General features: G+C 51.4%; 1 protein-coding gene across 1 annotated transcript; it reads left to right on the forward strand.

Annotated features, from left to right (window-relative positions):
* The first annotated feature begins 3,833 nt into the window (after positions 1-3,833).
* Positions 3,834-16,153, forward strand: Fads1 (fatty acid desaturase 1). Its single transcript, XM_051146111.1, has 12 exons — positions 3,834-4,169; positions 6,118-6,228; positions 6,708-6,905; positions 7,443-7,544; positions 7,822-7,950; positions 12,041-12,101; positions 13,090-13,166; positions 14,018-14,115; positions 14,315-14,411; positions 14,638-14,717; positions 14,801-14,926; positions 15,194-16,153. Exons 1-12 carry the CDS (start codon positions 3,957-3,959, stop codon positions 15,243-15,245), a joined length of 1,344 nt encoding a protein of 447 aa, XP_051002068.1. The 5' UTR covers positions 3,834-3,956; the 3' UTR covers positions 15,246-16,153.

The raw sequence follows: 16,153 nt of genomic DNA on the forward strand, positions 1-16,153 counted from the left end.
TCTCTCCTGGCTGACTGGCTGACTTCAGTGTGAGCAAGTCGCAATGCCGCACCTTTGGGCTGCTCCTGCTGCTCTGGCTTCTAGCTATGGCCTCCTCTAAATTCACGAGCCATCGTAAATCCCTCCTTTCTTAAGCTGCACCTTGTGTATTTTGCCACAGTGATAAAAAAAGGAACAAATATAACCATCTGAGCATTGATTGGCCAGAATACCTGATAAAGGGCCAGTGAGGCAGCTTTATGAGCCAGCCGACCTGAGTTCAGTCCCTGGGACCTACATGGTAGAAGGAAAGAACAGACTCCTGCACGTTGTCCTCTGACCTCCACACCTAAGCTGAGACATGTATGTTTGTGTGCGCAGACACATACAGCTAAATACACTCTAAATAAATAAATGTAATTAAAAAAAATTTTTTTTGGCTTTTCAAGGCAAGGTTTCACTGTGTAGCCTTGGCTGTCCTGGAACTCACTCTGTAGACCAGGCTGGCCTCAAACTCACAGTGATCAGCCTGCCTCTGCCTCCCTAGTGCTGAGATTAAAGGTGTGCATGCACCATCACACCTTTAAATTTTTTAAGTTGTAAGATATAAGGTAAAATTATCATATAAAATTAATACTTCTTAGGCTGGAATGGTTTAGCATTATTATCAAGAGTGAAACACTGAGGCCAGCAAATGTCTGTATAGACAATTTAGCTCTCACACTTAGCCAATACAAGAGCAAAACCCCCTAGAAGGTTAGAGATGGAATTCTGCTCCCTGTAAAGTTCCTTATTACAGAAAGACTAACAGTACATGGAACGGCTAGTGAATAGGTTCAGTGCCACCCATTGGCAAACTGTGCTGTGAGGGAGGGCATGCTTCAGAAGCAGAGAGCGCTAGATGCACCAGTGTACACATTGCTCGTGGGAATCCCTCCTGTGGCTGTGATACAAACTTCACAATTAACTGCTTCCTACTGTCTCCTGAAAATTGTGGCCACTAAGGCTGGATAATTCTAATTAGCAAACTAGTGAAGCACTATGGCGCCTGCCTATAACCCTGCCTAAAGCAGGGCGAGTGTTGCAACTTAGAGGCTAACCTGTTCATCGCGTGAGTTCTAGGTCAGCCAGGGCCACCTACTGAGACCCTGTCCCCAGGACAACAACAACAACAAAACATAACTTGTAACCAATATCACTAGAAATATTAAGTGTTAAAAAAAAGAAATGTTAAGTGTTAAAACTATATGCAAGTATACAAAAGAGATAAGGCCGGCCTTAGTTCTTATGTTCCTCTTTACATCTTTTTAAAATTACACTTATTTATTTATTTGTGTGTGTGTGTGTGTGCACACGTGCCATGAATTATATGTGTGGGTTAGAGGACAAACTTGTGGAAGTCAATTCTTTCCTTCTATTGTGTGGGTCCCAGGGATCCAATTCAAGTCACCAGGTTTTGCAGCCAGGAATCCTGAGCTATGGAGCCAGCCCTATTTTTTGTTTTATCATTACATTTGTGTGTGTGTGTGTGTGTGTGTGTGTGTGTGTGTGTGTGTGTGTAGATATGTAATAAACAACAAGAGTCAGTTGTCTCCTTCCACTACATGAGTTCCAGAAATGGAACTCGGGCTGTCATCCTTGTCGGCAGGTGCCATTACTGACTGAGCCATCTTTTTTTTTTTTTTTTTTAACTGACTGAGCCATCTTATCAAGCCTTATTTTTCTTCTTTATTCAAAGGTTATAAGAAATAGTATTTACGTTATGGAGCATTCCTTGAGTCATCAACAGCAAGTGAACAAAACTCACTTTCACTGATCAAGCTACAAAACAGCTAAGGTATCACAAACCAAGGCCATCCGACAAAGCTAACAAGGCAACTGGTTTATCTTAATCAATGTTCTTGATGGCAATCACATCAACTCCCACAAGACAACACAACTCTTTATGAAAGAGGGACTGAGGCCTGATAATAGAATTACTACTATAAACTATGACACAAGTCTTTTTTTTTTAAGATTTATTTATTTGTTATGTTTATAATGTTTTGCCTGTGTGTACACCTCCACACCAGAAGATCTTAGTATAGGTGGTTGGGAGCCACCATGTGGTTGCTGGGAATTGAACTCAGGACCTTTGGAAGAGCAGCCAGTGCTCTTAACCTCTGAGCCATCTCTCCAGCCCCTATGACACAAGTCTTATGGCGTCAATGCTACAGGATTTTTTTTTTTTTTAATCCGGGTACAAGCAGTACTTTGAGATCCAGCAACTGACAGCAACCAGACCTTACACAATCTAGAACCTGGAGACGGGGTCTTTTTGAAAACAACATCAGAGAAAGGATGGCCTTTGAAGTTCCACGCAGCAAAACTTTAGAGCCTGAAATCTTGGATCTGCCTCTCTCTATTCCGAAGGATTCCTTAGGTCTGGGAAGATGGCTCACTCTGTAAAGTGCTTGCATTTTCCTTTGAAAACGTGAGAACCCGAGTTTGATCTGCAGACCCCATGTGAGAAGTTAGACGTGGTGGCAAAGTTCTTGGAATCTCAGCAGGAGATGGTGGAAATAAGAGGGTTCTTTGGGGGATTAATGGCTAAGCACCTCTAGCCAAACTGGCAAGCTTCAAGCCAGTCAGAGGCCTGTCTCAAAGGAGATGGATGGCATTCCTGAGATTGTTTTCTGGTCTCTGTGTATACATGCATACGTGTGTATGAGCATGGGCCGTGCTTGGGGTGGTGATGGGGGTAAGGGGTGGAAAAATGTTGGGTTCCCCAGACTCCTGAAACGATTCCTGTTTTACCACCGAGTAAAGATGAACAAGGACTTTGCCTCCTGAAACACCAGGCGGGCACCCAGGACACGGGTCGGGGCTCCTTTGTTACAAGAACACTTTATTTCCCTTCCATTTTTTTGCTATCCTACGCCCCGCCCCCATTCCGTTTTTTGGGGGTGTGTGAGGATGCTTGGAGGTCAACTTGTGGGAATAGGTTTTCTCTTTCTACCGTGTTGGTCTCTGGGATTTAACCCAGGTCTTTAGGCTAGATGTCAAGGGCCTTTATCACACTGAGCCATCTCCAGGTTCGTAATAACTACGTTCTTGTAAGTTGAAAGTGTTGGCACATCATAGAAGACAATCCTCCTGATAACTTTGGGCTGCGACTGCTCAAACTCACGTGGGACAAATGCCTGGAATTATAGCCAATCAGACTATTTCTTCATGTCAATCCCTTTTCTGTCCACATATTCTAGTTGCCCACCTTGCTAGAAAAGGCAGGAGGGGGTTGTCTCTGAACATCTACTGGGTCAGGGTGTTATCTCATTGCTCAAACTGCTGTGTTTAACTTGTGGCTTGTTTCCTCGGGGCAGGAGATAGACAGAATGTTTGCCTTAGCATAAACAATACCCCAGGTTAGATCCCCAGCACTGCACCCAGAACTCAGGAGGATCTAAGCTAAAGGTCATTCTCGGCTACACAAAAAGTCTGAGGCCAACCTGGGCTACATGAGAACCTATCTCGAAACTGTTTTCTCTCCCATACGTCCACACCAAGCTTCTCCGCGCACTTGGAACTTCCGCCTCAGCTGCAGCTAGCTGTGGCACACCCACAGGAACCGTTATCCTCTCAGTCCCTACGACGCTCAGTAAGCAGTAGAATCGCCTGGAGACCACTTTCAGGTTTCCCGCGAGGGGGCGCGTCTCCGCCGCTGGGAGTAGCCAGAGTCCCTCCGGGGGCGTCGGTCCTTGCTGGCCCGAGAGAGGCGGAGCTCGCGCCCCACGCCACTCGGCTTAGCCAATGGGAAGGCGCGCCGCGGGGTTCGGCGGTCCCTGCCAAGGGTGCTGAAAACCCCGCGCGCGGACGGCGGTCTCCGGGCGCGCGCTCGCTGCAGCTCCACGCTCCCCTAGTTTGCGAGGCCGGCGTGCGCTGCCCCGAGGCCCCGAGCGCGCGCCTCCGGGGCTCCGACTTCCCTGGTCAGGTCCGCTATGGCTCCCGACCCGGTGCCAACCCCGGTCCCGGCCTCCTCTCAGCTACGCCAAACGCGCTACTTTACTTGGGAGGAGGTGGCGCAGCGCTCCGGGCGGGAGAAGGAGCGATGGCTCGTGATCGACCGGAAGGTGTACAACATCAGCGACTTCAGCCGCCGCCACCCGGGGGGTTCCCGGGTTATCAGCCACTACTCGGGTCAGGATGCCACGGTGAGCGCGGACAATTGGAGCGTCTGCAACCCGGGCGGGACACTGGCGGGGAGAGAAGCCTGCTAACCCGAGATGCTAGAGTTAGACCGAGGCTGCGAACGAAAGCCAGCGACGTGCCCACTCAAACAAAGGGCTGGCCGTGCGTCCATGCTTTGCCTCTGGAGTCTCAGGCGTGGGTTGGATTTTGAGCTGGGCTAGGAGGGAGCGAATGTGCCAGGCACCCGGACCACAGTGCTTCCCAGGGCGGCGGGAGGAGTCTAAGCAAGAGGGAGTCGTGTCCTGTCTGCCGGGCTGGAAGGGTGAACATAGCCTTGTCTGACCTAGAACGCAGGCCCCAACTCGGGATCTCGAGTGGGAGAGGACCGCTCATGACAAGGGTGACACTGAGAACCCTGTGGTTTGGCATTCCCTGTACGTTGTGAAGCCCGAAGGGTAGGGTATAGACCTACGCCGGTCCAAGAGAGCCTACCGGAGTTCGTCACAATGGCTAATCTGAGTGGTGTGCCCACAGTGAGGACAACTACATCCGCATACCCCTAGGTTGAAAGCGCAGAACCGCCCTCGGATCCTTAGTGCGAGGTCACTTGGCCTTAGGCCAGAGAGGTCTCAACTACCGTATTTTTCGGACCATAAAACGCAGCCCCCAAGTATGTGTGTGTCGGGGGAGGGGATTAGGGTGCACCTTGTGGTCCAATTGTTTTTAATGTTTTTCTTGTTTCACTGCTTTAAAAGCTGGGTGCGTCTTATGGTCAGGTGCATCTTATAGTCCGGAAAATACGGTATTCCAGGAAGAGACACTGTGCAGGATCTCCTTTTCCCTTGCAGATTACAGCAAGCAGAGTGGGTGGGTGCCCCCAGCCTCTGTCTTATTGGCCCTGTTTTCCCATTATAGACCATAACCTCACTCAGGGCCGAGGCTTGGACTGGGAATGGCTTACTCCTTGGGACCCTAAAGTTGGGGCAGAGCACTCTGTGGCAGGATTGCCAACTGTTGGATCCCTACCCTTGGGTCCATCTTTCTTCTAATTCCCTGACCCCATCTCCCCTGCCTCATATTCCTTCTCTGCCAGTCTGACGTGCCCCTGGGGTCACCAGGGTTCCTATTAAGTAGCCCTCGCAGGTAAATGCTGAGAGGTGGAGGGCACTCTGATAAAAGCCAGCCTTATACACCTGGCTAGAATGAGCCAGTCACGCGCGAAGTGACCACTCCAGAGTCCAGCCAGCGCTGCAGCGCTACAGCAACTTATGAGCAGATGGAGCAGGCCCGCGCTGTCTAGGCTTTCCACTCAGTGTAGTAGACTTCCCGGCAAGGACAGTTATTGGTTTAGGTGTGTGGTGCCACTGCCCACAGACTTCACCTCCACTTATATCCACTTACAGCTTCTCTCCCTGATTACAGCTTCTCTCCCTAAGGTCTAAGGTCCTCCCACCGACTCAACTACTCCTAGAAAGGAATGGTCAGAGCGCTGGGGGAAAATAGGGAACCTTGCCCAAATGGAAGAGAAGTGAACAGTGCCCCAACTCTGGCACAGGGAGTCTTCCTCATCACTGTTTATAGAGATGCTGGCCAAGAAAGAAAGGGACTTGTTGAGAGTACTCTGAGAACAAAACCCTCATAGCCACACCCATTCCCACAAGCTAGCTTCTCTCCTGTGAGGAATTCCTGCACCAAGTGTCTGTAGACTTGGAGGCCAGCCTGGGCAGGTCTCTCCGTGTGGCATCCAGGGGAGGCTTTCCGTTCTTTGATGTAGTGCCCTTTCAGTGGGAAGCCAGAAGCTGGGTGATGTGGGGCTGGCAGCCAGCTGGAAGTGCAGTAGCCAGAGAGAGGTGGTCTTTGTTTTAGTTGGGGGGTACACACCTTGTTGCTGGCCTGGAGGATAGCCTTTGGTGTGAGGCCCTTGGGAGCCTGGGGGACGGGGTCCTCACTGTCTTCTCCCTGTACTTGCAGGATCCCTTTGTGGCTTTCCACATCAACAAGGGCCTTGTGAGAAAGTATATGAACTCTCTTCTGATTGGAGAGCTGGCTCCGGAGCAGCCCAGCTTTGAACCCACCAAGAATGTGAGAGGCCCTGTTTGCTGTTTGGAGACTTGGTTGTGGAGGGAGAGGGGGCGGATGCCTGCATAGGACCACAGGTGACAGCTCTTGGGAGTCATGTGGTGATAAGCCCACTGGAGCAGAAACCTGTGTTTCTTCCATTGCTGCCACACTGATGCTCCCATCACTGACAGCACACCTATTTCCTGAGCAGCATGTACCAGTGTAAACTTACATAATAATCTTTACATATGTACACAGGAGAAAACAGAGGCTCATGGAGTTTCAGCTGCAGAGCCAGAGATCACACAGCAGAGACCCAAATTAAGTCTGTTTAGCTGCCAGACTTGATGCCATTCATTAGTAGCTTTCTCCTGTCATCCTTCCTCATCAGGGTATCTTTGCGTAAGACTGTGGACTTGGCCACAGCAATCTCCATGGGAGGTTCCCTTCGCGGGTCGGGGGTGCCAACTGGAAAGCATTATAACTCCAGTCTCCCACAGAAAGCCTTAACTGATGAATTCCGGGAGCTGCGGGCCACAGTGGAACGGATGGGCCTCATGAAGGCCAACCACCTCTTCTTCCTGTTCTACCTGCTCCACATCCTGCTGCTGGACATGGCTGCCTGGCTCACTCTTTGGGTCTTCGGGACATCCTTGGTGCCCTTCTGCCTCTGCGCACTGCTGCTCAGTACAGTTCAGGTGAGTGCCTGGGGCTGGCCAATTTTGGAATTCCTACGGAAAAACATCAAGGCAGGAATCCTTCCTGGCATCTGTAGAGACACCGAGAACAGGCATTCTGCTCTGTGTGACCTTTGTCTGCTCTTTAGTCGTGCGCGTGTTTTGTTTCCCTCACAGCTTCTCCAGCTTCTCTTCCCCAGGTCCCTTCTCCCTGTGTGGTTTGTTCTCTCAAAACTTTAGGTCCAGGTTCTACCACAGTCCAAGTACGCCAAGAACCAGTGCTTGGCTCCCTCCCTTCCCACCACTGATGTCACTCTGCATGCCATTTGTCTTGTGAATGTCAGTCTGTCCTAGAAGAAAGAAAGAACTGTGGTCTGTCTCAGCTCACATGTGACCCAGTGGGCCAAGAGGGAATTGGGCCCTGGCTTCAATGGCTTATCCCAGTAGGTTCCCTTGAGGTAGTTCAGCAGTCCAGTGTGGAGAGGCTGAAGGGGCTGCCTAGGTCTGGGAGAGGGACCGTGGTACGGGCTGCCCTGAGCACTAACCTTTCTCTTTTAGGCCCAGGCGGGCTGGCTACAGCATGACTTTGGGCACCTGTCAGTCTTCGGCACCTCTACCTGGAACCACCTGCTGCATCATTTCGTGATTGGCCACCTGAAGGTCAGTGAGATGATGGGGGTCCCCCAAACCCCAGTCATTCATGGCTGCCAGGGTGGGAGAAGTGCTCAGGGCACTGGGTTTTCTTTCTTTTTAAAGTTTAGTTATTTATTTTATGGACACGGGTACCCTGCTTGCATGTATGTCTGTATGCCACGAGTGGGGGCATCGGATCCCATGGGACTAGACCCACAGACAGTTGTGAGCTGCTGTGTGGATGCTAAGAATTGAAGCAGAGTACTCACGCTGTGCTTCACTCAACACCCTCAATTCTCTGTAGGGGGCTCCCGCCAGCTGGTGGAACCATTTGCACTTCCAGCACCACGCTAAGCCCAACTGTTTCCGCAAAGATCCCGATATCAACATGCACCCCCTCTTCTTCGCCCTGGGGAAGGTCCTTTCTGTGGAGGTGAGTTGGGTGTCAGTGCAAGGGGGGAGCGGGGGACGGGGCCAGAATAGCCTGTGGTGCAGGCTGCAGGGAAAGTGCTGGCTGTGTATTGCCAGAGGAGGTAGGGCATGGGGGCGGGGCGGAGGGGGGACGTGGAGGGGCTAGGCTGCTGGGCTCTTGCTTTCTCAAAGTCAGGGAGGGCAGGAAACTGCAAACCAGGATGGCCCAGGACATTGTCTGCCAGCAAACAGTTACTACACAAAGCTACCGCACGTTCTGCAAAGGATTTAGTGGGTCACAGGAGAGTCTATGCGAGCCCCTGCTCACCTTTGAACATGACTAAGGCACCTTTTTGGGGTGCTGTTTGACACCCGTGTTCCAGGAAAGGACCCCCTTTGCTCTTGGTGTTTCTGTCTCTCACATCAGATACCCTGCTGAGTCTCAGCCTGCCTTGCCTAGGATGTGACTGCCTCACGTCTCTGTTAACATTGCCCAGAACACTCCCTCTGAATACAGCTGGCGTCTGTATCCTTAGATTCTGCATTAGTGGGTTTAAGCAGATAGTCAGGAAAAAAAAATTACATCCATCCGGGATATATGTAGGCTGCTTTTAACTTATTGTCATTATTAACACACATGTGTGGGCACGTGCATCATGGAACATGTGTGGAGGTCAGAGGACAACTTTTGTGGGGTCACTTGTCTCCTTCCACTTTTATGTGAGTCTCAAGGACAAAACATGCTGGGGGAGGGCATGTGCCAGTTATTGCAGGTAGCATACCACTGGGGGACATGGCAATCTGTGGACGTGCCAGAGCCCGTCTCTGTGGATACAGCTGTTCCTTTTCCCTCCCTCCCGAGCCCAGCCTGTCTTCCAGTGTGATCAGGATTGGCCTTGGGGAGTCAGCTGAGGCTGTGTGCTCCAGAAAGGGTGCCCCAGGGTGGAGAGCTGGAGAACTGGCCTGGAATAAGCAACAGAAAGTTCCAAATGCCCAACAGAATTCCTTGAAAAGTTAATTAAAAACCCTTCCAGAGCTCTGCCAGCTCCCCTCCCCCTCTTAATGGCAGCTGTTTGAATTAAGCTTGTTGAACACAGTTTATTTTCAGGCATGAGTTCAAGGGAGTCTGGCTACCCTGTCCTCTGTGGCCGAGACTCACTGTGGAAGAGCCTTGGCAGCTCTGGCTGTGCTGGCCCAGGGCACTGCTAGCTAGAGACTTGGGCTCCATTTGTCCCTAATGCTCCCATTTTCTCACTTCCCAAGCATTGGCCTCGGCTGGTTTGTTACGTGTGTTTTGCCCCGTCTGCCATGCACAGCGGAGGAAATGGCCCGTGTCATTCTGAAACAGGGCAGACTGCTCATCAGGAAGAACACCGGGCTCAGAACACTTCTCTTGTTCCACAGCTGGTTTAAGAAAAGGGTAGGCCCTTGCTGGTTCCTGGTACTGTGGTTTTCAAGAAACTCTAGTCTGCAAACGTCAGAGAGTGTAGGGGCTGGAGAGATGGCTCAGGCGGTAAAGTGCAAGCCCCTGGGTAAGCTGGGCCCAGCAGCTGTGCCTAACCCCAACACCAGGTATAGAAGAAGAGTGTGAAGACAGACACATCCTGGGTATTCGCTGGCCAGCCAGTCTTGCAAGCACAGTGAGCTCCAGTTTCGGTGAGAGATTCCAGCTCAAGAAATAGACTCGAGAGCAATAGAGACATCCAAAGCTAACCTCTGGTCTCCACATGCACGGGCAAGTGTACCTGCTGCACACACCTCTCCCTTAACCACACTGAGAGACAATGAAAATGAATGAATGTGGGCGTGGCTTGGTCTCTGGGGGACAGCTTAACTAGCCATGCCCTGGCTTAGTGGCATCTGCCCAATGCCTCCTCTGAACGTTCCTGGAGAACGAGGAGGTACAGGGGACACTTTGCCCTCTGACCTCTGACCTCTAAGAGCCTAAGCACAGTGAGGCAGGTCATAATGTACTTGATCGCTGGCCAAGGAGGCAGCAGTGGACAGGGCTCCTTCCCATAGCCGTTCCCCACTCACCCCACAAGCCAAGAGGGGTGCTTTTCTTCTATGGAATCTCCTTGGTTAGTGTTGTGTGGCTTCTTTACCTGTCTCCAGACTACATGCTAACTCCATCAAATTCTACAGCGCCGTTGACTTCTCTATCTAGTAAATTGCCCACTTTCTGAGGTTGGGTACTTTATAAAGAAATCTGTTCAGTTCACTGTTTGCAGAGAGTGAACGTTTCAAGATGGAGCAGTCCCATCCGTTTGGCCTCTAGGAAGAGCCTTGTGAGAGATGCCAGGCTTTGGTGGGAGTGACTGTGAAAGCAACTGGGGTGAGATGAGAGACACCAGACTAGCCCGTAAAACAATTCATCTCAAGGGAGAACTCACTAAGGTCCCACTGGAATCGCAGGAATCTCTTCAGAAGGTGATTTCATTGACTCCTAGCAAGCTGTACCTCCTGGCATCCCTGCATTAGGGACCAAGCATGCACCATGTAAACCCCTGAGGGAACCAACCACACCACACCGCACCACACCACACCACACCGCAGTGCCCCACACTGCACCCTGCCTGCCCCATCTCTGCTCTGTTTGCCCCTGTAACTGTACCTTCAGTTCGCTTCTCCACCTCTGGACAAAGCTACCACACAGCGCAGACCATATATAAGTGAGTTCAAGGCCTGCCGGAACTACAGAGTAGATCGTGGCACACCCTTGACTTTGTCATGGCTTGGGGGGCTGGGGGGTGGGGTGCTGGGTAACCTGGCCTTCCCTGGTTCTGGTGTGGCAAGTCTCAAGAGCGTTGGTTCTGTCGGTGCCCTGTGCTTTGAGCACTTTTCTTTGGATTTTTGCACTCCTGGCACTTCTCATCATTCAGTTATCAGGGCCTAAGGGAGGTCAGGCCTGACTTATCTCTGCCAAGCTGCTGTCTGTTTGTCTGTCCTGCTCTCCTGTCTGTAATCTGCAAATGACCTTGAACTCTATTTACAAATGTATTAACCGCTTCATCTCCTCAGATTACAAGATCCACCTCCTCGGCGAGAGTTTCATTCATCTCTGCTCTCAGCACCTCAAACAATGACGGGAAGAGTGGTGTCCCCTCTCCCTTGCCCCAGCGCTTGTTGCGTGATTCCATGAATGTAGAAAGATTGTCCCTTCAAGCCAAAGTGGCTTGCACAGAACATAGTCTGGATGATTTGCTTGCGGACATGGCTGTGGGTGTGAGGAGATTAGCTGGATTGTGCTCTAGGTTGAAGTCATTAAAACTAATTGGGGCAAGAACTGCCAGAGCCATGGAGTGAGGCTGCAGACAGATATGAGCCTGGGTGAGGGGCTCTAGGCTGGTTGTGACTCTCAGCCAGGCTGTTCAGTAGCTTGGCTTAAAAAACAAAACAAAACAAACAAAAAAACCCACCCAGTGGGCAAAGCTTTGCCAAAACCCTCAGATTGCCAGCTTTTTCTTGGTATTCTTAATACATATATTACTAAACTCTCAAGGGGTGTGGTTATGTTGAAGTCAAGAGTCCAAAAGAGAGGCTGAGATGGCTCGATGGTTAAGAGGACAGACTGCTCTTCCAAAGGACCTGGGTTAATTTCCAGGACCCGCTTGAGAGCACACAACCATCTGCAACTCCAGTTGGTCTGCTGCCCTCTTCTGGCCTCTACAGGCATTACATGCACTTGCTGCACAGACATATACATGCAGGCAAAACACCATTACACACCAGAGTCCAACAGATTGATGGAAAGACTCGAGTTATCTGTTCGGGGGCAAAAATAATTTTCTGTGAGACTCTGAGTTCCAGAGAGTACCAGAAGCAGGAGAGGTTGGCTCTGGCAACATGTGACAAGAGACTTTAGATAGCCATCACGCGTCCTGTAGACTGCACTGTGTACACTCTTGTGTGTCCCTTATCATGGTACATTCACAGGTCACCATCCAGGGCTGCTTGCTCCAGACACTGGGCCTGCCAGAGCCTTCCAATGACTGCAGAAAGTTAAAGGTTCCGGAAGTAGGCCTTAGTGTCCGAGCAGTGACAGCTGGTGGCTCGGTGAGGGGAAATGGGTGTCTGGTCTCTGTTGCTGACTCAGGTTTGTTTCTTCACAGCTTGGGAAACAAAAGAAGAAGCACATGCCGTACAACCATCAGCACAAGTACTTCTTCCTGAGTGAGTGTCAGCCACAGGGATGGGGGCCATGGGAGAAAGAAACTCCCCTCAGAGAGGCCTAGGAGGGAGTACTGTCTGCTGGTACTGCCCGCCTGGGAGCCGATGGCCTTTCCCACTGAGTGAAGTCAATGGGCTAACACTTGGGCAGCCATTTCTGTTGGGGGACAAACCGAATCCTCCAGTCTCACCCTTCTTCCAGGAAGAAACTGAGTGGTCATCAGGGGCTTCCTGGTTTATCTCTAAGCCTTGTCTTGAACCTAGTCACACAGCGGAGGTTCAGCTAGGATTTCTCAGTGGGGCCTAAGAAGAAATGTGGCCACTGAGCAGAAGACATTTTGGCTATATACTCCCTGCTTTGAAAGCCTGCTGCACACTGCCCAAATTCAGGCCTTAAAACTCCTTTAAGACTTCAAGTTTCGGGGATGGGGATATTTGAATGAGTCTTGCTGTTGTTTCGGCTTGGCTTTGTTTAAGAGGGTCTCTTAGCTCGGGTTGGCTTCGGACTGGCTCTGTAGGCACAAGCCACCACACCTGCATTGATTTCAGGTTTTTAAAGGAAGACAGGGGAAGAACTGAAGGGATTTACCTAACTGCATGGTACCAATTGTCCCTTCTAGAGAGAGCTGGACATGGTAGGAGGGGTGAGCAAAGACTACCATAAAAAATAATTGTAGGCCTGGGGACATGGTTCATGGCAAAAGACAAGCTCTAGGACCTGAATTCTGCCTGGGAGTAGAGTACATTTCATGCTTGAGGCTTAAGCTCTCCCATGCCCTCCTCCACAGGAAGGGATACTGTCCCCGGCCCTCAGCCTCTGGCATCCTCTTGCAGAGTTGGCCTTCTAGGCTTGTGTTCCTGCCCAAGTGCCCTCAGCTTGCACTAAGGCAGCTAGGAGGGGCCACAGGAGGCAGTCTTATGCTGGAGGGCCATCCTATCATAGCATAACTGCTGGCTGCTCATGCCTTTGCCATCTCCTTTTCCTCCCCAGTTGGACCCCCAGCCTTGCTGCCTCTCTATTTCCAGTGGTATATTTTCTATTTTGTTGTTCAGCGGAAGAAATGGGTGGTGAGTATCCTTGGTCCGCAAGGCCCATGTGCCAGATTTCTCCAGTACCCTGCACAGGGAAACGTGTGCTCTGTGGGGCACAGAGACTGACTCTAAGGCCGACAGAGCAGAATAGAGCCAGGGAGAGATGCTCCTCTCTAGATGAGATGAAATGGCTCGGGCTAACTTTTGCCCTGCATCCCCATGCCAGGCTACATGCTGCCCATCTCCTAGGGTTCCCAAGCTGCACAGCACTCCAGGAACCATACAGAGAGCAATGGAGGAAAGATATGAGAGATGGTCCCTGCTCTCAGGGAATGCAGGATGAAGCTCAAAGTGATAGACTCAAGAGAAGACATGTAGGCATTAGAGGCTTTAGGGATCCTCAAAAGGGGTCTGGCTGGGTCTGCTCCAGCTGGCCTCAGATGCAGGGTATGGAGAAGACGGTCTCTGAGCAGACAAGCTTGGAACCGAGGTATGAGCTTGGATGCTGGTGTCAGTGCAGAGGGCTCAGTGTTGCGGGGAGAGTATAGGGCTTGGCTCACTGCAGAAAAGGACCCGAGCTTCAATCAGTGCCATAGACGAGAGACTTGGTCCTGGAACGTTCATCTGGCAGTGTTCAGGCAGGATGGGGGATGCTGTAGCCAGGGAGACCGGGGGACTCCTGTGAAGGGACAGGCAGGGGCTGGGGTGCCACCAGGAACAGAAGCCGTGCCCTTAGATGTTGCAGGGCAGGTAGCTAAGAGGAGCTGAGGACCACTGAGTGCCAGACACCCACAGCGGGGAGGAGGTGGAGACTGCCATAGACAGAGACAGGGAAGGAAAGGAGCCAGAGCTGCTGGGACAGTGCCACTCCCTTGTTCCCACTGCAGGACTTAGCCTGGATGCTCAGCTTCTATGCCCGAGTCTACTTCACTTACGTGCCCCTGCTGGGGCTGAAAGGCTTCCTGGGTCTTTTCTTCATTGTCAGGTAGTGTCTGAAGAAATGTAGCAGTTAGCAGCGAAAGGGGGGGGGGGGGTAGGGGATGGGTCTGAGGGCCATGCTGTGGCCTTGGGGGTCCTTTGGGGAGTTGGCTTGGGAGAGTCACGGGCCAGTTGTTGCTACTGGAGAATAGGTACCCCGTGCTCTGCTTGTACTGGCTGTGGCCATACGTCACCATATTCAACAGGTTCCTGGAGAGCAACTGGTTTGTGTGGGTGACACAGATGAACCATATCCCCATGCACATCGATCATGACCGGAATGTGGACTGGGTCTCCACTCAGGTAAGGGACAGTCACTCGGAAGGCCTGGACATGTCACAACTACTGAGAAGGGTGGCTGGAGGACGGTAGTAGCCGAAATTGTCTCTTCAAACAAGCCTCGTTAGCTTGAGACTTCTCCCACTGAAGGGGGTGACCAGAGATAGGAGATAGTTCCACACAGCCTCCCCAGGAAAGAGTGTGTGCTCTGACATGGAGACCTGCCTTCCCCGGACTTTCTCTCCCTCAGCTACAGGCGACCTGCAACGTTCATCAGTCAGCCTTCAACGACTGGTTCAGTGGCCACCTCAACTTCCAGATTGAACACCAGTGAGTAGGGGAAGATCTAGGAAGCAGGGGGTGTGGTTGGGACAGAGGAGCAGAAGCCACTAACTACTCTGCTGTCCCTAAAGCCTCTTCCCCACCATGCCCCGACACAACTACCACAAAGTGGCACCCCTGGTGCAATCCCTGTGTGCCAAGTACGGCATCAAGTATGAGTCCAAGCCCCTGTTCTCAGCCTTCGCCGACATTGTTTAGTGAGTATGAACCTGGGGAGTTGGCAGCAGGGAGGAGAGGCAGGATGGTGGGCATGTGGCACAGAATGGGGTGGGGAGCCACAGGAAGGGTTCCTGGTCGTCAGCAATGGCATCACCATGGCAACGGCAGGGTGGTGTTGGTCTGTGTCCTTGCTGGCTTCTGCTAAGCAAAGGGGGTAAAGCCTCTGAGGAGAAGGGGACCTGTGGCAGGTGGGTGCCTCCGCCCATACCTCCCTCACTGTCTGTCTTTTCCTGTTGTCCCTACAGCTCACTGAAGGAGTCAGGGCAGCTCTGGCTGGATGCCTACCTTCACCAATAACAGCAGCTGCCCTCCATCTGTGGGAGGAAAAGGACAACTGGAGCCAAAGCAGGGGAAGGTTGAGGGACAATGCCACTATGAGCCAGATGTTTAAAGGGTTAGGAAACATAGATGTTTGTGCTCACACCTGCCCCTTTGCCTTCTAGGTACCAAACTGGAGGGAAGGGTGAACTGTTGGGGTAGGAATGCAAAGCTGTTTTGTTGTTTCTTCTACTTTGGCAGAGGCAAATGGTGAGCCCTAGGGAGCCCAGCATGAAGTAGGAAGCCCCCCCCCACTAGATATCCCCCACTTGTAAACAGTGAGCCCATCTCACTGGGCTATCTGACTCTCCACCCTCCTTGTTAGTCTCTGAGGGCGTGTGACCCCTTTGAACAAGATTTAGAAAGGGAGCATTCATGCATAGAATCCTGAGGCCTGGCACAGCTTCCTGCCCAGGAGTTCAGCTTGCTGCCGAGGGCTGGGTGTGACCTATGTCTGCCTCCGGCTGCTGCGAGAAGCTATTTTTCAGTTTCAGAAGCAGGCAGGGCAAAGGCCAGGACTGTGGTTTGGGAGGCATTTGGCCCTGGAGGATGCTGGCACACATACTTCTCATCTCCCATTCCATCCAGGTTCCTGAGAAAGCATTAGATTCTAGGTCTTGACAAAATGGATGGCAGAGTTACTGGCCTGTAACTGTTGGTCCACTTCTTCTCATCAGTCCCCAAGGAATAGACAAGGAATGAGGTCTTTCCTCCTACTGAACCATGAGGCTCCTGTAGGTTCCTTTTGCCTGTAATTGTAAGTTCAACAAAACAGCAGAGACAGGTGTCTGTCAGTGTGTCAGGGATCCAAGAGATGCAGAGTCCCTTTTCCCTATGTCATGTATATGACATTGTATAACATGGTTCCACTTGCTACAAATAGGAAG

Source organism: Acomys russatus, chromosome 5 (assembly GCF_903995435.1).
Source record: "Acomys russatus chromosome 5, mAcoRus1.1, whole genome shotgun sequence".
NCBI classification, from domain to species: Eukaryota; Metazoa; Chordata; class Mammalia; order Rodentia; family Muridae; genus Acomys; species Acomys russatus.

Coding starts and splice junctions, on each gene's coding strand:
- Fads1 (XM_051146111.1), top strand. CDS start 3,957: ATGGCTCCCGACCCGGTGCCAACCCCGGTCCCGGCCTCCTCTCAGCTA. Junction 7,545..7,821: donor TCGTGATTGGCCACCTGAAG/GTCAGTGAGATG, acceptor AATTCTCTGTAG/GGGGCTCCCGCCAGCTGGTG. Junction 14,927..15,193: donor GCCTTCGCCGACATTGTTTA/GTGAGTATGAAC, acceptor TTGTCCCTACAG/CTCACTGAAGGAGTCAGGGC.